General features: G+C 43.7%; 1 protein-coding gene across 3 annotated transcripts in view; it reads right to left on the reverse strand.

Moving 5' to 3' along the window:
- Positions 1-26,621, reverse strand: part of col16a1 (collagen, type XVI, alpha 1) — a 321,764-nt gene that overhangs the window by 252,885 nt on the left and 42,258 nt on the right. For all 3 annotated transcript variants that reach the window (XM_059654248.1, XM_048557999.2, XM_048557998.2), the window contains exons 2-4: positions 9,801-9,919; positions 8,842-8,913; positions 8,265-8,382 (exon numbers count right to left, since the gene is read on the reverse strand). In XM_059654248.1, the coding sequence (XP_059510231.1) occupies positions 8,265-8,382; positions 8,842-8,913; positions 9,801-9,882 (272 nt within the window). In that variant the 5' untranslated portion in view covers positions 9,883-9,919. The remainder of the gene's footprint in view (positions 1-8,264; positions 8,383-8,841; positions 8,914-9,800; positions 9,920-26,621) is intronic.

Below are 26,621 nucleotides of genomic sequence, written 5' to 3' on the forward strand. Positions count from 1 at the left end.
AGCTATGATAAGAGACTGGAGAGTTTGGGTTTTTTTTCTTTAGAACAGAGAAGGCTGAGGTGTGACATGATTGAGGTGTATAAAATTGTGACGGGTAGTGATAAAGTATGCTGGAGGAACCTTATTCCCTTAGCAGAGAGTTCAAAAACCAGGGATCATAGATTGAAGCTTAGTGGCAGAAGGATGAGAGGGGATGTGAGGAAAAATATTTTGATGCAGAGGGTGGTGAGTGTCTGGAATTCGCTGCCTGAGTTGATGGTGGAGGCAGAGATCCTAAGGTCTTTTAAAATGTGCACCATAACTGCTGTAAATTGCAGGGCTATGGGCCACGTGTGGGAAGAATGGGATTAGAAAAGGCATCTTTTGTCTTTGAATTGGCATGGAAAAGATGGCCAAATGGCCCTCTCTTGTGACGTATCTTATAAAGTAGGACCTTATAAAATAGGAACAAATGAAGGCCATTTGGCCCATTGAACCTGTCATTCAATAGGATCATTGCTGATCCGACTCTCCTTGTGCCCACTTTCCTGCCTATCCCCATTCTCCTTGATTCCCCAACTGATTAAGAACATTTTAACCTCAGCAATAAATATGCACAAAGACTCTATCCCCAGCTCTCTGCAGCAAGGTATTCCAAAGACTCAGAACCCCCTGAGAGAACAAATTCCTCCGCATCTCAATCATAAATTAGAGTCCCTTTATTCTAAGACTCTCCCATGAGGGAAAGCATCCTCTGAAGCTTACCCTGTCAAACTTCTTCGTGAACCATTTCAACTCCCCCTCCCACTCCTCAGATGACATGTCCTTCATGGGCCTCCCGCAGTGCCACAATGATGCCACCTGAAGGTTTCAGGAACAGCACATCATATTCTGCTTGGGAACCCTGCAGCCCAATGGTATCAATGTGGGTTTCACAGGCTTCAAAATCTCCCCTCCCCCACCGCATTCCAAACCCAGCCCAGCTTGTCCCCAACTCCCTAACCTGTCCTTCCTCCTACATATCCCCTCCTCCCACCTCAAGCCACAACCTCATCTCCTAACTACTAGCCTCATCCCACCCCCTTGACCTGTCCGTCCTCCCTGGACTGACGTATCCCCTCCCTACCTCCCCACCTACACTCACCTTGACAGGCTCCATCTCTGCCTCTTTGACCTGTCTGTCTCCTCTCCACCAATCTTCTCCTCTATCCATCTTCTACCCACATCCCCCTCTCTCCCTATTTATTTCAGAATGCCCTTCCCCTCCCCCAATTCTGTAGAAGGGTCTAGGCTTGAAACATCAGCCTTCCTGGTCCTCTGACGCAGCTTGGCCTGCTGTGTTCATCCAGCTCTACACTTTGTTATCTCCTTCAGAACCCTATCTGTTTCAATTGGATTGCCTCTTATTGTTCTAAACTCAAGTGAGTAGAGTCCCAACCTGTTCAGCCTTTATTAATAAGGCTATCCCTCCATACCAAGGATCAGCTCTTTGGGAACTTACTCTGATCTGACTCCAATGAAGTGAACTCTTTCCTTCAGAACAAGTAAGAAGCCTATACAGTTTAAAACAAAAACAGAAATTGCTGATAGTACTCAGCATCAGTGGAAAGAAAACAGAGTTCATCTTTCAGGTCCAGCGAACTTTCTTCAGATCTTGAAAATTTTTGTTTGAAGATTTCAATCAAACAATAGCAATAGTTACCTCCAGTGGTCAAAACAGAACCTTCTCAGATAATCCTGTATAGAGCCTGTGCATTCAGATAAGCATGTATAATGAGACCAGCCAGTTCTTAGAAACAGTTCTTACGTTGGCTTGCATTATGTGATCTCTTTTATCAATGTCTCATTGATTAGTTACAGAAGATTAAAAGGTGTAAAGTGTTTGAAGTCTCTGCCTGATTGCAGTCTATGTGGTTATAGGAACAGCAGTTTTCTTTTCCAAAATTTGTAAAGACTTTTCTTTATGACCAACGCTGTATATAGTTCCTGTGCTGTGGCTTGTTCTTTCTGGATATATTGTGTACTGGGTGAATGGACATGGAAGACCATTGATTGTCATAAATTGGCATGGCATGTACAACAGGCCAGGAGGGAGAGGGCATGAGGTGACACTGAGCTAGAATGGAAGAAGCATGCAGAGGCGGCATGGAAGGGACATGTGGGCAGGGGAAGGTATTCTGAACTTGTCGTTCAAAAGATTCCAGAATCCAGACTACGGTCCATAACGCCGCTGAGTGGGAAGATTAGCTTTTTTGAATCATCCGTAATTTTCCAATTTACAGTGACCACAACCAAATTAACAAAACATACTCAAATTAGTTCAGCTTCAAAGCAGAGCAAAAATTATGAAGAGATAACAAAGTGTGGAGCTGGATGAACACAGCAGGCCAAGCAGCATCTTAGGAGCACAAAAGCTGATGATGAGGCCTGAAATAAAGAGTGAAGCTGGATGAGCAAGCTTCACACTTTGTTATCTCAGATTCTCCAGCATCTGCAGATCCCATTATCTCTGATGAGGCCTGAAACGTCAGCTTTTGTGCTCCTAAGATGCTGCTTGGCCTGCTGTGTTCATCCAGCTCTACGTTTTGTTATAAATCTTTGTTTGTTAATCAATCTAATTCTGAAGTTTTAAAAGGATACAGAGCAACTAACTGCCTGTCTTCTCCCAAGTTGTAGTTTTTCAAGATTATTTTGACTGAGAGATACATAAACAATGCCCTATATACAGCATCCAATGTCAGCCATTGTGAAGTGCTCTATCTTGACATGACAGACTGTATGCCTAGTAAATTTGAAGATGAGGAAACTTTAGGTTGGTATGTTATTTCCAAACAGAGACCAACATTGACATAGATAGTGGGATTTTATCTTGAGCACTTTTAATAATCTTAGGTAATATGCACAAAGCCATGCAGCTTGAGGGCAAGATGTAAAGATTTCAAAGGTTAGATCTGATCCATTGGCCTTAGCTTTCTATCCACTGCCTCACTAGGCCAGCATTTATGGTCCATCCCAGTTGTCCTGGAGAAGGTGATGGTGAGCTTCCTTCTTGAACTGTTGCAGTCATGGGGTGTAGGAAGCACCACAGAGCTGTAAGGGAGAAACTATCAGGACTTTACAAAGTGACACTGAAGGAACACTAATATTTTTGAGTCAGGATGATGAGTGGCTTGGAAGGGAACTTATAGGTGGTGGTGTTCCCATGTATCCACTGCCCTCATCAACAAAGAATAAAGAAGCACAAAGAAAATTACACCACAGGAACAGGCCCTTCGGCCCTCCAAACCTGCGCTGATCGAGATCCCCTGTCTAAACCTGTTATCTATTTTCTAAGGGTCTGTATCCCTTTGCTCCCTGCCCATCCATGTACCTGTCCAGATACATCTGAAAAGACACTATCGTGTCTGCCTCTACCACCTCCGCTGGCAACACATTCCAGGCACCCACCACCCTCTGCGTAAAGAACTTTCCACGCACATCTCCCATAAACTTTCCTCCTCTCACTTTGAACTCATGACCCCTAGTAATTGAGTCCCCCACTGTGGGGAAAAAAGCTTCTTGCTATCCACCTTGTCTATACCCTTCATGATTTTGTAGACCTCAATCAGGTCCTCCCTCAATCTCCGTCTCTCTAATGAAAATAATCCTAAACTACTCAACCTCTCTTCATAGCTAGCACCCTCCATACCAGGCAGCATCCTGGTGAACCTCCTCTGCACCCTCTCCAAAGCATCCACATCCTTTTGGTAATGTGGCGACCAGAACTGTACGCAGTACTCTAAATGTGGTCAAACCAAAGTCTTATAGAACTGTAACATGACCTGCCAACTCTTGTACTCAATACCCCGTCTGATGAATGGAAGCATGCCGTATGCCTTCTTGACCACCCTATTGACCTGCATTGCCACCTTCAGGGAACAATGGACCTGAACACCCAGATCTCTCTCTGCATCAACCTTCCCCAGGACTTTTCCATTTACTGTATAGTTCGGTCTTGAACTAGAACTTCCAAAATGCATCATCTTGTATTTGCCCGGATTGAACTCCATCTGCCACTTATCTGCCCAACTCTCCAATCTATCTATATTCTGCTGTAATCTCTGACAGTCCCCTTCACTATCTGCTACTCCACCAATCTTCGTGTCATCTGCAAACTTGCTAAACAGACCACTTATACCTTCCTCCAAATCATTTACGTATAGCACAAACAGTGGTCCCAGCGCAGATCCCTGTGGAACACCACTGATCACAGGTCTCCAATTTGAGAAACCCCCTTCTACTACTACTCTCTGTCTCCTGTTGCCTAGCCAGTTTTTAATCCATCTCAGCTAGCATACCCTGGACCCATGCAACTTCACTTTCTCCATCAGCCTGCCATGGGGAACCTTATCAAACGCTGTACTGAAGTCTATGTACATGAAATATACAGCCTTTCCCCCATCAATCTCTCCTTCAAGGTGATATCAGTCATGGCTTTAAAAGACAGTGTGCATTGGTAATGACGGCAGTAAATGTTTCACCTAGTGGATGTGGTGCCAATCATACGGGCTGTTCTGTCCTGGACAGTGTTGAGTTTCTTGAGGTTTCTTGCAGCTGCACCCATCCAGAGTAAGTAAAGAATATCACATTCCTAACTTGTGTCTTGTAGATGGTGGGCTGGATTTGAGAAGTCAGGAACTGCATTATTTGATTCTGACATGAATAATTCTTGTTCTAACATGCATCTTACATCCTTTTATTTGTTTCATCGTATTTTCTCTCATCATTGAAGTAATGCCCTGGCCTTTTTTCCTGTACCTTTCACCTGTGACAGAATAAACCTGGTCTGGACCTGGAACATCTCCTTAACCCTCACCTGATGTTTCAGCTCTGTACTTTCTGTCAGTATTTGTTTCCACTGTCCTCAACTAAATCCTTTCTCATCCCATTGAAATGAATGGCTTCACCAAGTAGTACCCCCTGCTCTTTCTCATTGCTGATATCAACCCTATTATACGATGATCATTTTTAGCCAAGTGATTCCCCCATAGACACTCCCCAGCACAAGATCTAGCAATCCCTCCTTCAAACTGAACCGAGAACTTAAAGTCGAGAAAGTTCTCCCGAACACACTTGTGAGAATCCTGCCGGCCAGCTTAGGGGAAATGATTGCGATCACAGCTATGCTGGCCTTCAACTCCACTTTCCTCACCCACTCCCCACATCTCCAGATGCCCTGAGAGACAAAACAATTGTCAATCCTAGCTTGTTGCAAATTCAGCAATGCAGAATCTACGACCCTCTGAGACAGAGAATTCCAAAGGTTCAGCTCCTTGATTCTCACATTACAGAAAGGATGAGCAAGGCACACTGTCCCCATTAGCTGCTGAAACAAGGAGGAGTGTAAACACATTTTAAGATTTTAACACAAGATTTTAAGCAAGAAATGCAAAGTGGCTGTGAGAAAGAACAATTTTCTGCAGCAAATGTTACCAAAACCCACTGCCTCTTAGCCTGGAGATAATTTATATTTGAAATAGAAATTGGATAGACTCTTGAGAGAAAATAACTTGTTGGGCCACAGGGTTTGAGCAGAGCAACAGATCTAACTGGATTAGTCTGCAGAGAGCTGGCAAGAACTCAGTGGACTGAATGGCCTACTTTGTAATTTACTGCTGTTGTGTCACTACAACATTAATGTGTTTAAGTTTTCTTTACAAACTGAGTTTACTGTGAACCAAAGCACAGACCTTGTGTATGCTGTATAAAGAGTAACATTTATACATTTAACACAAAATGCATGGAATTGTAATACACAACATTCTCCATTCTCTTCTACCAAGTGGAAAATTCCAATGTAAACAGGCTAAACTATTTAGTCAGCTTTATTACAGGTTATGAAATTAGCAGTTTATTTACTTCATAAGCTACAAACCAATGCTTTTGCAGTGCTGAATAAAGATGAGAAATATCCAGTTCTTTTGCATGAGCAAAATAAAGGAGAATTTCACAGTTGCTCTTCCTTTCAAGAGTCTCTCAAGGTTTACAGGGGTCTCTCTAGATGTAAGAGAGTGAGAGTAGGATCACACATTGTCAAATGAGAGGGGGATCTTCTCAGATACAGGAGAATGAGAGAACAGGTACAACTACACAATTTCAAAAAGTACAAAAGATTCAGAGATTTGTGTGAAATGCTGTTAGGTAATTAATCAAGCATTGCAAGAAAATCAAATATCTTCACTAGAACCATGATAATCTGCAACCTGATATCCCTAGAAATTGTTCAGCAAATTGGTCTGTCTCCCATGGACACTGTCAAACTCAGTGAGAAAGGCAAGCTTCCAAAGCTGCCACCAACTGCTTTCAAATACCAGATCATGCAGACCCCATTAGCATGAAGTCAGAGTCATTCAGCAAAGGAACAAATGCTTTGGTCTACTAGTCCATGCCAAACATAATCCCAAACTAAACTAGCTCCACCTGCCTGTTCCTGACCCATATCCGTCCAAACATTTCCCATTCACATATCTATCTAAACGTCTTTTAAACATTGTAATTGTACCTGCATCCACCACTTCCTCAGGAAGTTCATTCCACACACGAACTCCACTCTGCGCACAAGATTTGCCTCCTGACGTTTTTAACATTCTCTCCTCTCACCTTAAAAATGTGCCGCCTAGTCTTGAAATCCACCCCCCCTCCCCGTCCTTAGGGAAAGGATAACTGCCATTAACTCTATCTATACCTCTCATTATTTTATTAACTTCTATCAGGTCACCTCTCAACTTCCTATGCTCCAGTGAAAAAAATCCCAGCCTGTCCAGCCTTTCTTTATATCTCAGACCTTCCATACCTGGCAACATCCTGGTAAATCTCTTCTGAATCCTCTCCATCTTGATAATATCCTTCCTATAAGTGGAACTGGGCACAATATCCTAGAAGAGGCCTCACTAATGTCCAGTACAACCTCAACATAACATCCCAACTCTTATATTCATAGGACTGAGCAATGAAGCCAAGTGTGCCAACGCCTTTTTAACCACTCTGTCTATTTGTGATGCAAACTTTAAAGAATTATGTACCTGCACCCCTAGGTCCTTCTGTTCTACAACAGTGATTCAACAAATGTATACCATTAATTGTATAAGCCCCACCATTGTTTGTTTTACCAAAATGCAATGCCTTGCATTTATCTAGATTGAACACTATCTGCCATTTTTCAAGATCAAGATCCCTTTATAATCTTAGAAAACCTTCTTCATTGTCTACTGTGCCACCAATTTTGGTGTCGTCCACAAAATTACTAACCATGCCTTTTATATTCTCATGCAAATTGTTTACATAAATGACAAACAAAAGAGGACCCAGAACCGGTCCCTGCGGAACACAGCTGGTCAGAGGCCTCCAGTCTGAAAAGTGACCCTCCACCCCAATCTCTGTTTCCTGCCATTAAGCCAATTATGTATCCAATTGATAAGGTCACCCTGAATCCCACGTGACCTAACTTTACTGATTAGGTCACCATGTGAAATCGTGTTAAAGGCATTCCTGAAATCCAAATATACAATATCTACTGCTCTGCCATCTCTTTCATAACTTCCTCAAGAACTCAATCAAGTTTGTGAGGCATGATTTTCCTCACTCAAATCTATGCTGACTATCCCTAATCATTTTTTGCCTCTCTAAACGTCCTATCTTTTATAATCACCTCCAACAATTTACCTACAATGGAAGTCGGACTCACAGGTCAATAGTTCCCTGGATTCTCCTTACAAGTCTTCAGTCATTCATACAAATACATTGTAAGCAGTGCTAGAGTTCATAGATATAAGCACTGGTTGGTTTCTCTTGACTTTAGCACTGGGATATGCTGATCCCAAACCTCCTTTGCTGACCCCACCAATGTCAAAGGTGTCATGGGACTGATTGTCCTCAGGGGTTTGTGGAGCTAGCTGGGGTCGAGGGCTCCCCGGGCTGTCTCTAAACACCTGTCACAACTCTATGCAATGCTTGGTCATAGTGTGGTTCCGAGACGTTCTGGGGGAAGCTGCTCCAATAGGATGTTAGGTTGTTGCAGTCCTTACATCGCTAGCACTGCAAATGATCAGGAGAGAAACACACTGACCAGGCCTTCAATCATGTAGGAGAAATTCTGTCCCATAATTTCCCCTAATAATCCAGGTTTCTTTAAGGTGACTGCGTTACTCCATACTGCAAACCCCATTAGGCCCTTTACTCAATGCCTCACTCATATAACCCTGTTATTAATCCTCTGGGATTCAATTAGTACACAAGTGGGGACTTACTCAGTGGGTCTGATGAGTGATAAACTTCCCAACTTCACAATTAAAGCTCCTGTTGGACTTCGGACTTTTTTCACTGCTGGTGTCTTAAAAAGGGAAAATCTCCTGAGCAAATTAAAACCTGTGAGGAAAGAGAGACAGAGTTTTAATAAATGGTAACTACTTGGGCCTCAGGACTCTATAAATTCCTACTGTTATAATATCAGCTAGTGGTAATACTGGACAGATCCCAGAGTTAACAGATCAGAAGATTAACTTTTGCTGCTGGTCACTTTGGTAGTTGGTCATTGAACTTATTCATTTGTGGCTAGCAATGTAAAGGGACACTGCAGAAAGGAGGAGTGCTTTTAACAGGATCAAGAGCATCAAAGATAGATGTTTGCCAGTAAAGGATTATTTCTAAAAGACAGGTGCGTAGACTGAAATCAAAGATTTAATTGTTAACGGTGCCAACTGCCTGCTCATGCTCTCCTGTGATTCTGTGGCTCCAGAATTCAAGCTAATGGGCATTCAGGAAGGTTCAGATGGGATTGAGGCCTGCCTGGGGATTAAGGAGTGATAGTGAAGTGTGGTACTGTACCTGAAATGTTAACATAGTGCTGCTGGTTCTGTAACTTCCATCCATCACCATGTACACGAGGGCACTGAATATCTAGAGAAAAAATGTTTTGTAAGTGACTCCAAAAGCTGTAACTGTGACTGTCTAAATTTATATATGGAAAGAACTCACCAGCGTTCACAAATCCAGGACATCACAAACACTTCTCTGTCAATTAAATAATCTTGAAATATTGGGAAAACATGACCAGTAATGCCCTTTTGGTTGAATATCCTGCAAAGCATCAGGTACTCTGGCCTCCATATGAAATGTGTGCCTTGAAACTATATCCTCGCAGACGTCAACATGGTCTGAAAACAGCAGATGTCAGGGGAAGAGACATTTGCTGGAGATATTCTAAAAGTAAAGAGGGTTGACTACTCTAACCTGGACACCGACTCTTGATCCTGACCCCTGTTCCTTGAACACTGAACTTGTGATCCTAATCCCTGATCCTGGCTCTACCCGCTGAGCACTGACCTTCGATCCTGATCCCCTATCCCCTGGCCTTTGTCCTACCCCTGAACACTAACATCTGATCCTGACCCCAACACTTCCTGAACAATGACCTCTGATCATGACCTCTGCCCCCTGAACATTGACTTCTGATCCTGACCCTTACCCCTTGAACACAGACCACTGATTCTGAACCATGTTGACTGAACACTGACCTTTGATCCTAAACCCTGAACCCTAAACTCTGATCCTGTCCCCTACCCCTGAATCCTCACCTCTGATCCTGACCCCCATTTCCTGAATACTGTCCTTTGGTCCTGACCTCTGCCACCGAACACTGACCTCTGATCTTGATTCTTAGCTCCTGAACACTGACCCCTAATCCTGACCCTGATCCCTAAACACTGACCTCTGATCCTGACTCCTGCTCTGTAGTCACTGAACCTTCTTAGGCAACAGTAAGGCATCCAGTCCCATGGTCTTACCTCTGTGTTTTCTCGCTGCACCTCCGGGCACTGTCTGAACACTGGTGAACACCCACAAGATGGTGATCCAAATAGTCCGCATTCTGCACCAGTATCTGTCAACAACGTTTAACCATCACCTGAAAATGTGGTAGTTTGGAGAGAAAGATAGGTTATGGGGAGCACTGAATCAAATGACAGAATAAGGCCAATGCAGACCATTGTCCCCGTGCCAGTCCCACTGCACTCTCTTCCCATTCCCAATTGTCCTCTTCCAGCATTTTTCCAATTTTGTCTTGAATATTATTCTTGAATCTGTTTCCAGATCCATGTCATCTCACATCACAATAACTCACTGTTGGAAAGGTTTTCCTCTCTCCACTTTTTGCTAATAATCTGAAACCATTGTCTCCTCTTGTCTCCAACTTCCTGACAGTGCAAGCCATTTTTCCCAATTTACTTTATCCAAACCCATCAGGATTTTGAACAACTCTCATCAAATGTTCCAAGAGCCTCTGAAGGGTGGGGCAGCCATACAGACACTAGTGGAGAATGTAGGCATTGTATTTCAGAATAGGGAAGGCATTGAGCGGGATCACTGTCTTTCCTTCAGCTCCTCGACCCATATCAGCCAAGGAACTGCCAGAGAGAGGCTTTGCAATGGAAATGGCAACAACATGGAGTAACATGTGACCCAGCAGGTATGCTGCACAAGGCATAAGGGAAAATAGGGAACATTATTATGCACAGTTACCAGGACAACAAGAGAATTTGCTGCTCCAAGCCGTTCCAGTACAGTTACACTACTGGCATTTACCAGACAATGTGGAAAATTGCCCACAAAATGCAGGAGAAATCCATTCTGGGAATAACCATCAACTCATTCTCCTCTCAATCATCAATGGGGTCAGCAGCAGTGTTATTAAACTGCACTGCCAAAGGAATAATCTACTCACTGACAACCAGTTTGGGCTCTGCCAGAACCACTCAACTCCTGACCTCATTACGGCCTTAGCACAAATGCGTCAAAAGAGCTGAATTCCCGAGGTGAGGTGAAAGTGACAGCCCTTGAAGTCAAAACTGCATTTGACTGAATGCGACATCGGGGAGCCCTAGCAACACTGGAGTCAATAAAAAACGGAGGAAGCCACTTCACAGGTTGGACTCATACATGGCACCTAAGAAGATGGTTATGGCTGTTAGAGGTTAATCATCTCAGATGTAGGACATTTGTGCAGGGCGTTGTGCCCTCAGTGCTTCATCAATGACCTTCAATCCATCATAAGGTCAGAAGTGAGGACGTTCGCCGATAATTGCATGATGTCCAGCAGTATTCAGAATGTAGCAAGACTTGAGGAATGTGCTGACAAGTAACAAGTAATATTCACATCACTCATTCCATATCACTTTCCATTACCCCTCATAGCCCTCTATCCTAACCCATTTCTCCTTACCGTTTCATTTCTCTGCCAACTCAGTTCCCTGTTTCCTCTTTCTCCCCCTACCTTTTAGCCCTAAGAGCTATATCTAACTCCTTGAAGACGTACAATACTTTGATCCCAGCTAGTTTCTGTGGCAGATAATTCCACATGCAGCTACAACTAGCATTTAAGAAGGCACATGGCATAGTCACCTTTGTTGGAAGGGGATTGATGTAATTGTTTGCAGTTTGCAGTACTGTTAACTAAGGTTATAAATTGCTTGGCCGACGAGTTAGATTTCGGGATTAAGAGTGTTATTCAAGAATAGAGATTGAGTAAATTGGGCCTGTACTTCCTGAAGTTTAGAAAAATAAGGAGTGATCACACTGAAACATAGAGGATTCTGAGAGGGTTTGACAAGATAAATGTCAAGATGGAATTTCTCGTGGCTGGTGAATCTAGAAATAATGGAGTTGAGGTGGTGGGGCACCTATGATTGTGGCAAAGGACAGAGATGGTTTAGGCACTGGATTCTTCCCTTGATATTTTTATATTCTTAGGAACAACAGCTTTAACTTCAACAAGGTTATGAATGTAGACCTTGGGCCAAAGGAAACATTCTCCCCAGGCCTTACACATGAAGAAACCCTTTCCCATGGATATGTACATGAGTTTACATTGACACAAACAAAGAGAGCATTCTGGTACAGTTTCACATAACTGCATCACATGATTACCAACTTTAGATATGCATCATTATTATGCCTCTGATTCCAAAGGCTCCACCCAATCACTCTTTTTGATTTTGTCAACAATTTATACTGGTATAACGCAGCTATTAAAAAAAAATAAATCAAACATACGCTCTTTAATCCCTTATTTTTTGTTTGTGTAAGATTAATTCTGCAGACCCCAGCATTATCCTGTCACCCTGCACCTACAGGTGACAGGTCACTCCATATTGTTGAGCTCAGGAGCTAATGGGGCTTGGTCTTCTAGGCAGAGCTGATCTCTCACTCTCTCGCTCGCACACACATAAACACAACGGCTGAGGTTGGACTGTCTACTGTACTACACGGTAGAATAACAGCCCTCTGCGTGCTACTTGCATCTTGAAATTGAAGTGAAACAAAGTGTTTCATTACATTGATAGTAGGAACTGCCGACGTGGAGAATCTGAGATAACCAGGTCTGGATCTGGATGAACACAGCAGGCCAAGCAGCATCAGAGGAGCAGGAAAGCTGACGTTTTGAGTCGAGACCCTTCTTCAGAAAAGGGTCTGGACCCGAAACATCAGCTTTCCTGCTCCTCTGTTGCTGCTTGGCCTGCTGTGTTCATTCAGCTCTCCACCTTGTTATCTATGTTTCATTACATTGTTTGAAGAAGACAGCTGTAAAGGAAGGCAGGAATAAGTCTTACCCAGGACACTGAAGCCAAATGTAGTATGCCAGCCCAGCCTGATTTAGGACAGCTCACTTAGCCAAAATATTAGTGTGTCTCCATGACTTCCTGAACTCCTTCAATCTTGATGGAGGGTAATACCCGAAACGTTGATGATCCTGTCCTCCAGATGCTGCCTGGCCTGCTGTGTTCTTCCAGCCTCCTGTTTGTCTACTGGGATTCCAGCATCTGCAGGCTTTTTTTTGCCTCTAACTCCTTTAACTCAGTCTGACTGAGAAGAAAAGGAATTGTGTCTGCCCTATCCCACCACACTGTCATCTGGTGTCTATTCAATAAAAAGTAAATTATTTGGTTTAAGGTTCAAAAAGAAACTTCCTACTGGTGTGAGCCAAAAAGGATTGACATTCCAAGGATTCTGATATGGAAGATTCTCTGTACCCAGCTAAGTTCATATTTCCTTTGCGATGTGAAGGGTTCTGTGTCTGGTTTACAGTTAACCACAGCCACTTGCAGAGAGCTTGGCAAATTTCTTGGCTTCTGCCACAGGGAGAGCTTCTCTTTGTTAATAATGAGCCTTTTGGGAGAAGGCAAAGTACTTCCAGACAAACTTGAAATGAAGCACTGATCAGCCAATCTCTGCAGCCAGATGCACATAAAGTGATCTGGCACCTTCTACTGTTTGCTGTATCCCCTCCAGTTGGCAGGTTTTCCTAAATGTGGTATCAAATGAGGAGAATTGTGAGGCCAGGTTTGGGTTTGGGTGTAAACGGAGCAGGAATTAGGGAAGAGCAAAGACAGAGAATGAGGTAGAGAGAGTTTGGAAATGATGGAGTGTGCGAGAAAGAGGGAGAGGATCTAGGATTCGAATCCAAGACCAAACTTTGTTGCTGCTAAACATTAAAATCAAAGCTTTTATCATGACTGTTTCCATTTTATGGGATATAACAGGGTACTACAGAGATGTGCACATTCTGCTTTTTCTGAATAGTTCACTGTATGAAAAATATTCCATCAACTCCACCCGAAAGCTGAGTGGTTCAAATTGTACGAACCTGTGACAATCTCTCTACCTATCCCTGTACCTGACCCCTGTCCCCACCTCTGCACCACACCCTTCCCACTGTCTCAGCTCCTGAGGGAAGCCTGGTGCAGTTTGCTGTCATGCTTAAGCATTCTATACGAAGGGAAGAGTTGACATTCAGTGATTGCAGGGAGACTAGAATCACAGAACTGTTAAAGTGCTGAAGGAGGGAGGCCATGCAGCCCATCAGCTTTGCAAATGAGCCTCATTACCTAGTGCCAGTTTCCTGCTTTAGCCCCATTACCCTGCACACTATGTCCACTCAAACAACCAGGGAATTCCCTTTTGGATGTTACCTGTCTTATTCCAGATGAACTAGTCCATTCTCCAGCTCTCATGGTAGGATTTGCTATGGCCTGTGGGTTATCATTCCAGTTTCGTGGTTATTACATCTTGGTTCCTCAACCCTTAGGTATTTTGTCTTGCAAAAAGCCCAAATTTCTGCTTTGAGGAAGTTACAGGTTTCCAGAGTCTTCATTTGAAGAAGTACATCACCCTTGAACTGGCTAACTCGGATTTTAACATCCCTCCCCCTTGTTCTGGATCCCTCCCTGAACACAGGAAATCATTTCTCTTTATCTATCTTATCAAATCAATTAATCATCTTAAACTATTCAATTCTAGAACTGTTTCACCTTTGGTACTCAAAAAACACAAACCTATTTTACATAATCTATCCTTGTAAGTGAATTATTTTAGCTGCAGTATAACTCTGCTGAAGGTGTGCTGCTCCCCTCCAAGGTCAGAATCCCCCAACCCCTGAAGTGTGACATCTGGAACTGAGTGATGTGTGCTGTATAGGGTCTAAACCGGAACAAGATGTTCAACCCATCAATTCTAGTCTCCTCCTGATAGAGGTCAATACTTAAGAGGCTGTTAAGTTAAATTTCTGTTCTGCGGCACAAACTTTCAACAATTTCTGTGCATGGATTTATGAAGTGTTGTGCAACGACACACGTTCCAGCATCCTGCCAGATACAAAATTCTCTGATCCATCTGTCTTTGGTCAACAGGGAACTGCCTAACATAATGCAGATGCACGGTGGCTCAGTGGTTAGCACTGCTGCCTCACAGTACCAGGGACCTGCATTCAATCCCAACATCGGGCAACTGTCTGTGTGGAGTTTGCACACTCTCCCTGTGTCTGTGGGTTTCCTCCAGGCTCTCCGGTTTCCTCCCACAGTCCAAAGATGTGCAGGTTCGGTGGATTTGTCATGCTAAATTGCTCATAGTGTTCAGGAATGTATAGAACAGGTGGGTTATAGGAGTATGGGTCTGGGTGGGATTCTTACTGTGGACTTGATGGGCCGAAAGGCCTGTTTCCACACTGTAGGGATTCTATTCTACGGAAGTGGGGAGGTGGGATGCTGAGAAGGGTTCTGTCAAAACGTAAGAAGACATCAACAAACTTTCGGAATGAGCATGCAATTGGCAAATGAATTACAATGTTTATGAAAGTGAAGTCCTGATGTCTGTAGAAAGACTAAGGAGGACACACACTCCTTGGATAATCTGAGTTAGAGGAACAAAGTGAGCACAACACATAGATCATCAAAAGTAGCACTGCAAGTTCTTAAAACCATCAGGGAAAAGCTGACTGAGATCTGGGGATCATTTCAAAGTGGACAGAAATGAAATGCAAAAAAATCTGTGTTCAATTTGTGGAATGCTTTTTGACCTGGAAATGGTTCTAACTTCTACTATACAAAGGATAAGGATGTAGTGAATCACAGAAGTGTTACAGTGCAGAAGGAAGCTATTTTGCCCATCGTGACCATACTAGCCGTTCAAACTAGCCTGATTACGACAAATCAATTTTCCCTGTGCCCTTACATATTATTTTCATCTAAATAATCATCCGATACCCTCTTGAAAAGGGTACAAAAAAGAGTTATGACGCTGGCAACTGAACTAGGAGGTTATATCTATCAGGAATTATTAAATAGGGTTTTTGTGGGGGGAAGAGAATAGGCGAGGTGCTAACCTGAAAGAAATCTTCATGATTTTGAAAGGGTTTAATGCGGTGGATGTAGAGTATGTCACCATTTCATCATTGGCTTGTGAATGCAGGTTTAGGACAAGCTGCCACTGTACGAGACTAGGCTATTTTCTACCAGTGCTTTCCTGAGGTCCAACTGAATACACACCCACATGATCTCTTCACTCTGGCGACTGGGGCCATCACCTCTTGTTGCAGGTCTGAGGTGGGACTGAAGGCAGTTGGATTTTGAGGCAGGAGGTAACAATGCCTATCTCCTTTCACTAAAACATCAGGTAATCACAGTGGAATTCCATTGAACAACTCAATAAATAAATTCTACAGAGCTTGCTGCAATGAAATCTCTGGAATTGCATGACAGATTTCCATCTGTTCTTTTTGTTCATGAAAGACCCAAGTCAAAACACAGGGTCAGTAAACCAAACTAAGTCAGCCTCACTAATACTGGATAAAAACCGAAAGAACTGCAGATGTTGTAAATTAGGAACAAAAACAAAAGTTGCTGGAAAAGCTCAGCAGGTCTGGCAGCATCCGTGAAGAAAAAAAATCAGAGTTAACATTTCAGGTCTGGTGTCTCTTCCTCAGAACTGGTAGTAGCTGGGAAATGTCAGTTTATATGCAGCAGATGGAGACTGGGATGGGGTATGGAGTAAACAGTTGGGTAGAGCTTAGGTCTACCCCTGAATTTGTTATTAAGCCTGGCAATAAGGGTGGTGCTGTTGTAGTCTTGTGGGCTGTCCTCTATCTTGCAGAGTTTGAGCGCTGGCTCACAGATATCTCCTCCTATCTTCCCTTTGACCATGACCCAAGCATGATGCATCAGGCCATTATATTTACGACGGTAACTGATCTCATTTTGTCTGGTGACCTTCTCCCCACTGCCTCCAAGCTGATAGTCACCCAGCCCTGCATAGCTCACTTCTACTCCTTCCAAAAATCCACCAACAGGACTTTCCAGGCAGATCCATTGATTCAGCCTGCTCCTGCCCCACAGAGCTCATCTCTGCCTACCTTGACTCAGTGTTCTCCCGCCCGGTCCAATCCCCGCCCACATACATCCATGATTCCTCTGACGCTTTACACCAGTTTTGAAAGTTTCAGTTTGCCAGTTCCAGCTGTCTCCTCTTTACCATGGATGTGCAATCCCTTTAGATTATATTCCCTACAGTGTGGAAACAGGCCCTTTGGCCCAACAAGTCCACACCACCCCTTGAAGCATCCCACCCGGACCCATTTCCCTATAACCCACACACCACTGAACACTACGGGCAATTTAGCATAGCCAATCCACCTAGCCTGCACATCTTTGGACTGTGGGAGGAAACCGGAGCACCCGGAGGAAACCCACACAGACACAGGGAGAATGTGCAAACTCCACACAGACAGTCGCCCGAGGCTGGAATCGAACTCAGGTCCCTGGAGCTGTGAGGCTGCAGTGCTAACCACTGAGCCACCGTGCCGCCCTAAAATTACAACGCCTATTTCTGCGTACTGAAAATTAGATGTAGATTTACATGTCCATTCCCCACCAGGAGGGTCTTAGGGCTCTCCGCTTCTTCCTGGAGAAAAGACCTGAACCATCCCCATCCACCACCACCCTCCTCCGCTTGGCCGACCTCGTCCTCACCCTCAACAACTTCTCTTTTAACTCTTCTCATTTTCTTCAGGTAAGATGGGTTGCCATGGGTACCCGCATGGGCGCTAGTTATGCCTGTCTCTTCGTGGGGTACGTGGAACATTCCTTGTTCTAGACCTATTCCGGACCTTTCTCCAATACATTGATGATATCATTGATGCTGATTCCCTCTCTCACCCAGAATTGGAAAACTTCATCAACTTTGCCTCCAATTTCCACCCTGCCCTCACTTTCACCTGGTCTATCTCTGACTCCTCCCTTCTCTTCCTCGACATTTCTGTTTCCATTTCTGGGTATAGACTGGCTACTAGTATCCATTACAACCCCACTGACTCCCACAGCTACCTGGACTATACATCCTCACATTCCACTTCCTGTAAAGACTCCATCTCATCCTCTCAGTTTCTCCATCTCCATCGTATATTTCAGATGCGGCCAATTTCGACAAGGGAGACTCCAAAATATCTACCTCCATCCTCGAGGATTCCCCAGCTCTGATGTCGACAGGGCCCTCAACTGGGGCCGACCCATCTCCCGCACTTCTGCCCTCACCCCTTCCCTTCCCTCCTGCAACAGCGATAGGGTTCCCCGTTCTCCTTACCTACCATCCAACCAGCATCCATATTCAAAAGATCATCAGACACTATTTCTGCCACCTCAAGCTAGATGCCACCACCACACACATATTCCCCTCCCCACCTTTGTCTGCCTCCCGCAGGGACAGTTCCCTCCGGGACACCCTGGTCCACACTTCCTTCACCCCAACACCCCCTCCAAAGCCCTGCGGCACCTTCTCCTGTAACCAGCGAACGTGCAACACCTGCGCCCTCCTCCCTCCCCAGTATCCAAAGGCCCAAACATACCTTCCAGGTGAAGCAACACTTCACCTAGAATCCAGTTTACTGCATTCGCTGCTCACAATGTAGTCTCCTCTATATTGGGGAAACGAAGCATAGACTTGGCGACCGCTTTGCAGAACATCTTCATTCTGCTTGCAAAAAAGACCTTGAACTACCTGTTGCCTGCCACTTTAACACACCATCCTGTTCTCTGGCCAAGATCTCTGCCTCTGGCTCGCTGCAGTGTTCCAGTGAAGCTCAGTGCAAGCTGGAAGAACAGCTCATTTTCCTCTTGGGAACACTGCAGCCCTCCGGGCTCAATAATTTTAGGGCCTAAACTCTCCTATGTCCCTGCCCTCCCACCCCACACACCAGGCCTTGTTACCACATAGCCTGCCACTACACACCCCCTGTTGTTCGTCACAAACAGTCCCCATTAATGGCTGTTCACCCTCCCAGCCTGATTGTTAGTAACTCCTTCGTCTGTCCAATGGCTGTTCTCTCTCTTTGGGATCAATCCTTTATCCTATCATTTACTCCCTACCCCGTCCTACTCCCTATTTTCTGCATATAAGCCAAGCTACCATCAGCTCTGAGGAATTGTCACCGGACCCGAAACATTAACTCTGATTTTTTCTTCACAGATGCTGTCAGACCTGCTGAGCTTTTCCAGCAACTTCTGTTTTTGTTCTCGCTAACTCTGGATTTGCAACATAGCGAAATTAAAATATTCAATAACCTTCAAAATGATCCAACTGTTCCTACCCAGACTTTAAGGATAACAAATATCAGACACCAAGTTTGAAACAGAAATTAACAATTTATTATTAATACTGTAGCTTTAGCTGAGCAAAGCTAAACAACAAGGTAGCTAAGCTATATGATTTAAATCCAAATTCCTTTCATCATAATCCCCACTCTCCTACACAGACAGACAGACACAATTAAGGAATAAATTACAAATATAAAAGAGTTCTAATTTGTCAGTTCGACAACTGTTTCACCGTGTGTGCCAGTTCTTAACTGAATCTTTGAATGATGCATTGTATTACAGGCATATTGCTTTATAGCTGTGATGAGAGATAGTGGGAACTGCAGATGGTGGAGAATCCAAGATGACAAAGTGTGAGGCTGGATGAACACAGCAGGCCAAGCAGCATCTTAGGAGCACAGAAGCTTTTTCTGATGAAAAGTCTTGGCCTGAAACGTCAGCTTTTGTGCTCCTAAGATGCAGCTTGGCCTGCTGTGTTCATCCAGCCCCACACTTTGTTATCTTGCTTTATACCTTGTTTGTATTTCAAAGCCACCAGTCATAGTCTCCAGCAGCTTGAGGGATGTTTGCACATTTCACATGAACGGGGATTTTTTTCTCAGAACATTCAATATTTTTTAAAACTGAATATAAAACTGAAGAGAACAAAACTCCGACAGATCTTTTTCATCCAGCAGCACCCAAGCACATAGCCTTCTACTTAAAAAAACACACACAAAAGACAGTTCAATCGTTTTTTTCCAACATTCCCTGTTGTTGACTGGACAGCATCAGCCTCTCTTTGATTTACCAATGCAACGTCCAACCAAATCTTTGAGCATCCTTGTGCCAAAACATCTGTAGTGTTCTCACAACAATAACCAGCCTGCAATTATCTCTCCAAACCAGCTCCCAAGTGCTCATATCAGTTTGTTCTTTTTTCTTCAGAAACAAGCTGTTGTTCAAAGTTTGACTCTCAACTAGAGCTCACAGTTCCATGTCAAAATGAGAAATATAAGTGGAAACAGTGATGGTCGCAACACTTAGCAGATGGAATTTCAATCAAAGAAGACAAGCATCTTTTAAATTTATTTCTGAGGCTTAATTGATATCTCGACTTTAAGTCATTGTAACTTCAAAGTACACTGTCCAGATGACCCAATAAAATCAGATTCTAAATATTTTGAAATCATAACAGCATTTTATCTTCTGGAAATAAAAGTATTCTAACACGTATGAACACTTATCCAGTTCTGCACAATGCAATAGTTTTTGTTTACTTTTTGAGGACAGAATGCAATGATTAACTATCATAGTGGAAACATTTAACTTATCATTAGCAACCACATAATGCTATTCGAAATTGGCAAAGCTTTTAAAATTAGTTGTCAAAAGCTGCCTGACTACACTTCAGGCTCTCCCCAAAGTTCAGAACCTGACCAGAGACAGTAGGGACTGCAGGTGCTGGAGAATCCGAGATAACAAGGTGTAGAGCTGGACGAACACAGCAGGCCAAGCAGCATCAGTGGAGCAGGAAAGCTGACATGATGAAGGGTCTAGGCCCGAAACGTCAGCTTTCCTGCTCCTCTGATGCTGCTTGGCCTGCTGTGTTCATCCAGCTCCACACTTTGTTATCTTGGATTCTCCAGAACCTGCAGTTCCCATTATCTCTGATCAGTTTCTTTTTGAGATGGATGTTCGTGAACTAGGATAGGCTCCTTATCAAAATACAGTTGATTTCAGGCAGATTTTTTACGTGCATTTATTCAACTGATGTCACAATTTGACATAATAAAATGTGAGGCTGGATGAACACAGCAGGCCAAGCAGCATCTCAGGAGCACAAAAGCTGACGTTTCGGGCCTAGACCCTTCATCACAATTTGACATGTTTGGATTTGATTTTAAGATGGACTGCATTCCTGGTTTTGCAGAACACGATTGTCAAATTAGACCAGAGGCAAAACTGATGCCAGTACTGGCACAGAAGGACCTGTTTCTCCTGGGTGTGCTGTACCTATATTAGGCTGAGGTCAGTCAATTTAAGTAGAATTATATGGCATTACAGCATAAAATCCCATTCTGCCATACTATACCATACTCTCCACACCATCCTCTTACCCTTCATCACCTAATCCTGTCAGCACAAGATTCTACTATTTTCATCATTGTGTATTTTGCCCACATTCTTCTAAAATACTTTGATGATTTTCATCTCAAATAACACTTGTAGTCATGAGACCCACATTACAACCATTATTGGGATTAAGAGTCAAAAATGGAATTTCCTGGAAATGCTCAAGCTGGTCTGGCAGCGTCAATAGAGAGAAATCAGAGTTGATGTTTCGGACTGAGTGGCCCCTTCTGGTTCTGAGGAAGGGTCATCAACCTGAAACGTTAAGTCTGATTTCTCTCCACAGATGCTGCCGGGCTTGCTGAGCTTTTCCAGGAAATTCTATTTTTGTCTCTGATTTACAGCAAATGCAGATTTTTCATTTTGTTTAATCAGGATTATGAGCATTTTCATTGATTCTTTAGTTATGACAATCATCATGCCCAGTTTTGATCCCCCCCATAGGGACACCAGGCTAGATTTTGCCATTCTGGTTCTGGATATGTCTGTGTTGGGAACTGAAAATGGAGGTGGAGATGACCTTAAATCCTGATTTCCCACCTGACTGCTGCTAACTGCCACTTTGATTGATGTAAAAATTGAGGAAGTGGTTCCCTTACCGTCCCTCAAAGTGCTGGCTGGTTGCACATTTGCAATGCTTGTCTGGACTTTGACCTACCCAGAAATTTGACTCTGCAGCAAAGTGGAACAGCTTATGAAGCAAGTGTGAATTATGCTTGGCCTGCTGTGTTCATCCAGCTTCACACTTTGCTACCATTTCTGAAGCTGGATTCCACATAACTCCAGTGTTCTCTTCAGGAAGGATTTTCCTTGATTGTGTGGTCACAGTGAATATTGGCGTGAGACATATTGTTTGTCTATAACATACCCATCACACTTCAGAAATGCCTCATTGGTTATTGAAATAACTCCACAGAGGCCAGTATCTTATCATCAAATCACCCTTTATTTACAAGTGGGCAATCTTTGACGTTGATCCAGTTCCCTCAGAGCCAGCTGTCAGATATTCCTGTTCTTATATGTCAGTCGGGGCTCCCTGATTGGACCAGAATAACAGCTTCAATCAGGGAATTCATTCAATGAAGTCCACTTGGCTGACCTTGTTACAATCACTATTGTGATAAAGTACTTTGAGACATTCTGGAATTGTGAAACACACTTGAAAATAAGAGGCATTCTTGTCTTTACATTTCAACAGAATTGGCCAATTTGTCAATTGGGCCCAGTCCCACACATCATTCACACAGGCATCAACCCAGGATGACCTTCCCTTTAATACCTTGTTACCTCATCGGCCAAATCACAGCTATCAGTTTTAAAGGCAACTAATCAGCACCACCAGAGGTGAGCACTCAATGGTGTCTGCTGCTTCCCAAGAATATGATTAACATGCACAACTAGAATTAGTGCCACAAGTGGTTCCCGTGCTATGACCCCTGAATATTCCTGTGGATTTCTCCAATTAACAACTCTATTAGTTATTTCCTCATGTCCAAACTTCTAATAAACTGCTTTTTGCAACAGATGGTTTCCATTTGCTTCCATTACCTTTGCCACCAATGCTATTTATAAAATGATCTTGGCTCCCACCATGTTTTGAGGTACTGAGCATGCAGTGGAGAATCAGACCAGGCTTAATTTACACATTAATAAACTTCATAATCCACAGAAAGGAGTAAACAAAATGCCTTTGAGAGAATTACCCTGGAGTCTGACTTCATTATAATCTTACCTTGCTGAAGCAGCACTGAGTCTCATTCCAGAGATTTGAGCGTTTAATGGAGAATGATAACATTGAGGGAGTGCTGTACTGTCTGGGGTGCTCGCTTTTAGATGAGCTTTTAACCCACGGACATCACGTTACACAAATTCTCTGCTATATTTGCGATATTATGATAATGACAATGCTTCACTGATACATTCTCCAAATACTTCATAACGAATTCCATCACACAGACACCAGTAATGACTCATCTTCAGACTTTGTTGATGATAAGGCTCTTTTAACTCATCTGCAGGGGGCCACTGTGATAATTTCTGCTGAGACAGCCACAGTAAACTGTGCCAAGCAGGATGGCCCCATACACTGCACAACAGAATAAATGGTTGAAGCAATCATAGATGCCATATGTTCTTTAACTGAGAAGGTTAATACAGAACTGGAGAGGCTCTTCAGCCCATCAAGTCTGCACTGACCTATCAAAACTAGTCCCATTTTCCAGCACTTGGTTCACAGCCTTAAATGTTATGACAATTCAAGTATTCACCCAAACATCCAATTTAAAGTTGTGAGGTTTCCAGTTTCAATTACCCTCCCAGGCAGTACATTCCAGAATGCCACCACCCTCTAATTAAAAAAAACTATCCTCAAATCTCCTCTAAACCTCTAGCCCTTCACTTTAAAATTATTGCCCCTTGATATTGACCTTTCACCTAAGGGAAACCACTGTGACAATAAAGGATATTCTGATTTGAATTCCAATTTTCCCTGCCAATGTCCCTCAAAAGCATTAGACTTCTATCCAGTCACCCCTCAACCTTCACTGCTCCAAACAAAACACCCCGTGTTTATCCAGCCTCTCCTCATAGCTGAAATGCTCCAACTTATGCAACATCCCAGTGAATCGCTTCTGCACCCCGTCCAGTAAAATCTATCCTTCAGGGCAGAGACCAATACTGCACACTGCATAGCTCTGGTTGAACCAAAGTCTTAATGATAGTAAAAGCCTCTTTCAATACATAAGAAACAAACGAGAGGCAAAAGTAGACATTGGGCCGCTCCAAATTGATGCTGGAAGGCAAGTGATGGGAGATAAGGAAATAGCTGAAGAACTTAATAAGTACTTTGCATCAGTCTTCACAGTGGAAGACATGAGTAGTATGCCAACAATTACAGAGAGCCAGGGGGCAGAGTTGAGTATGGTAGGCATTACAAAAGAGAAAGTGCTAGAAAAGCTAAAAGGTCTAAAAATTGATCAATCTCCTGGCCCCGATGGGCTACATCCTAGAGTTCTGAAGGAGGTGGCTGAGGAAATAGCGAAGGCTTTGGTCGTGATCTTTCAAAAGTCACTGGAGTCAGGGAAAGTCCCAGATGATTGGAAAATTGCTGTTGTAACCCCCTTGTTTAAGAAAGGATCAAGGCAAAAGATGGGAAATTGTAGGCCGATTAGCCTAACCTCGGTAGTTGGTAAAATTCTTGAATCCATTGTCAAGGATGAGATTTCTAAATTCCTGGAAGTGCAGGGTCAGATTAGAACAAGTCAGCATGGATTTAGTCAGGGGAGGTCGTGCCTGACAAACCTGTTAGAGTTCTTTGAAGAGGTAACAAGTATGTTAGACCAGGGAAACCCAGTAGATGTTATCTATCTAGACTTCCAAAAGGCCTTTGATACGGTGACTCACGGGAGGCTGCTGAGCAAGGTGAGGGCCCCTGGTGTTTGAGGTGAGCTACTGGCTTGGATTGAGGATTGGCTGTCTGACAGAAGGCAGAGAGTTGGGATAAAAGGCTCTTTTTCGGAATGGCAACGGGTGACAAGTGGTGTCCCACAGGGTTCAGTGTTGGGGCCGCATATATTAATGATCTGGATGAAGGGACTGGGGGCATTCTGGCGAAGTTTGCCGATGATGCAAAGATAAGTGGACAGACGGGTAGTACTGAGGAGGTGGGGAAGCTGTAGAAAGACTTAGACAGTTTAGGAGAATGGTCCAGGAAATGGCTGATGAAATTCAATGTGAGTAAATGTGAGGGTTTGCACTTTGGAAAAAAGAATCCAGGCATGGGCTATTTTCTAAACAGTGAGAAAATTCGCACAGCAGAAGTACAAAGGGATCTGGGAGTATTGGTCCAGGATTCTCTAAAGGTTAACTTGCAGGTAGAGTCCGTGATTAGGAAAGCAAATGTAATGTTGTCGTTTATCTCAAGAGGTTTGGAATATAAAAGCAGCAATGTGCTTCTGAGACTTTATAAAGCTCTAGTTAGTCCCCATTTAGAATACTGTGTCCAATTTTGGGCCCCACACCTCAGGAAGGACATACCCTGGAGCATGTCCAGCGGAGATTCACATGGATGATCCCTGGAATGGTAGGTTTAACGTATGATGAACGGCTAAGGATCCTGGGATTGTACTAATTAGAGTTTAAAAGGTTGCGGGGAGATCTAATAGAAACTTACAAGATAATGTATGGCTTAGAAGGGGTGGACGCTGGAAAGTTGTTTCTGTTAGGCGGGGAGACTAGGACCCGTGGGCACAGCCTTAAAATTAGAGGGGGTAAATTTAAACTGAAATGAGATGACATTTCTTCAGCCAGAGAGTGGTGGGCTTTTGGAATTCATTGCCACGGAGTGCAGTGGAGGCCGGAATGTTGGGTGCCTTCAAGGCAAAGATTGACAAATTCTTGATCTCACACGGAATCAAGCGCTACGGGGAGAGTGCAGGGAAGTGGAGTTGAAATGCCCATCAGCCATGATTTAAATGGCGGAGTGGACTTGATGGGCTGAATGGCCTCACTTCCATTCCTATGTCTTATGGTCTTATGGTCTTGCAGAACTCCAGCATCACCTCTCTGATAATCCATGCCACAACTAATAATCTATTGACCTGCCCTGCCACATGCAAGGATCTGCAGTCAAACACCCCAAGATCCCTCTGTTCCTCTGAGCTTCCAATTATCCTGCCATTCAATGGGTACTTCCTTGTCTTGTTCCTTTTCCAAAGTGCATCACCTCATATTTATCAAGGGTAAATTCCAAATGCCATTGATCTGTCTATTTGATCAACATGTCTATATTCTCCTGTAATCTGAAGCCTTCGTCTTCACCCAGTCGATCACCCAGTCAATCTTCTAGTCATCCACAAACTTACTTCTCATCAGCCCCCTGTTCGTTCATCTACATCATTTATATATCTCACAGACATTGAGGAGCCAGCACTTTGGAATGTCATTGCACACCAGGCTCCAGTCATACAAATAGTCTTCCACCACAACCCTCTGTCTCCTGTCACTGAGCCAATTTTGGATCCAACTTGCCATGTTATCCTGACTCCTATGTGCTTTTACCTTCTTTATTAGTCTCCCATATTTGCCCTATCACCTGCCTGCTTCCCAACTTTTAGTTTCCATTAACTCGTTGGACGTGGGCATCGCTGGCTGGTCAGTATTTATTCCCCATCATGGTTGCCCTTGAGCAAGTGGTGGTGAGCTGTGTCCTTGAATTGTTACAGTCTATGTGGTGTAGATAGACCTGTACTGCTTTTAGGGAGGGAATTTCAGGATTTTGACCGAGCGACTCTTGAGGAACAGTAATAATTTTCCAAGTCAGGATTGTGAGTTGTTTGGAGGGGAACTTGCAGGTGCTGCTCTTCCCATGTATCTGGTGCCCTGGATGGGAACGGTCATCGGTTTGGAAGGTGCTGTCTCAGGATCTTTGGTGGATTTCTGCACTGCATCTTGTAAATAGCAGCAGTGTGCACTACTGAGCATTGATGGTGGAGGGAGTGGATGTTTGTGGATGTAGTGCCAATTAAGCAGGCTGCTTTGTCCTGGAAGGTGTCAAGCTTCTTGAGTGTTGTTGGGGCTGCA

This window comes from Stegostoma tigrinum, chromosome 24, assembly GCF_030684315.1.
Source record: "Stegostoma tigrinum isolate sSteTig4 chromosome 24, sSteTig4.hap1, whole genome shotgun sequence".
NCBI lineage: Eukaryota > Metazoa > Chordata > Chondrichthyes > Orectolobiformes > Stegostomatidae > Stegostoma > Stegostoma tigrinum.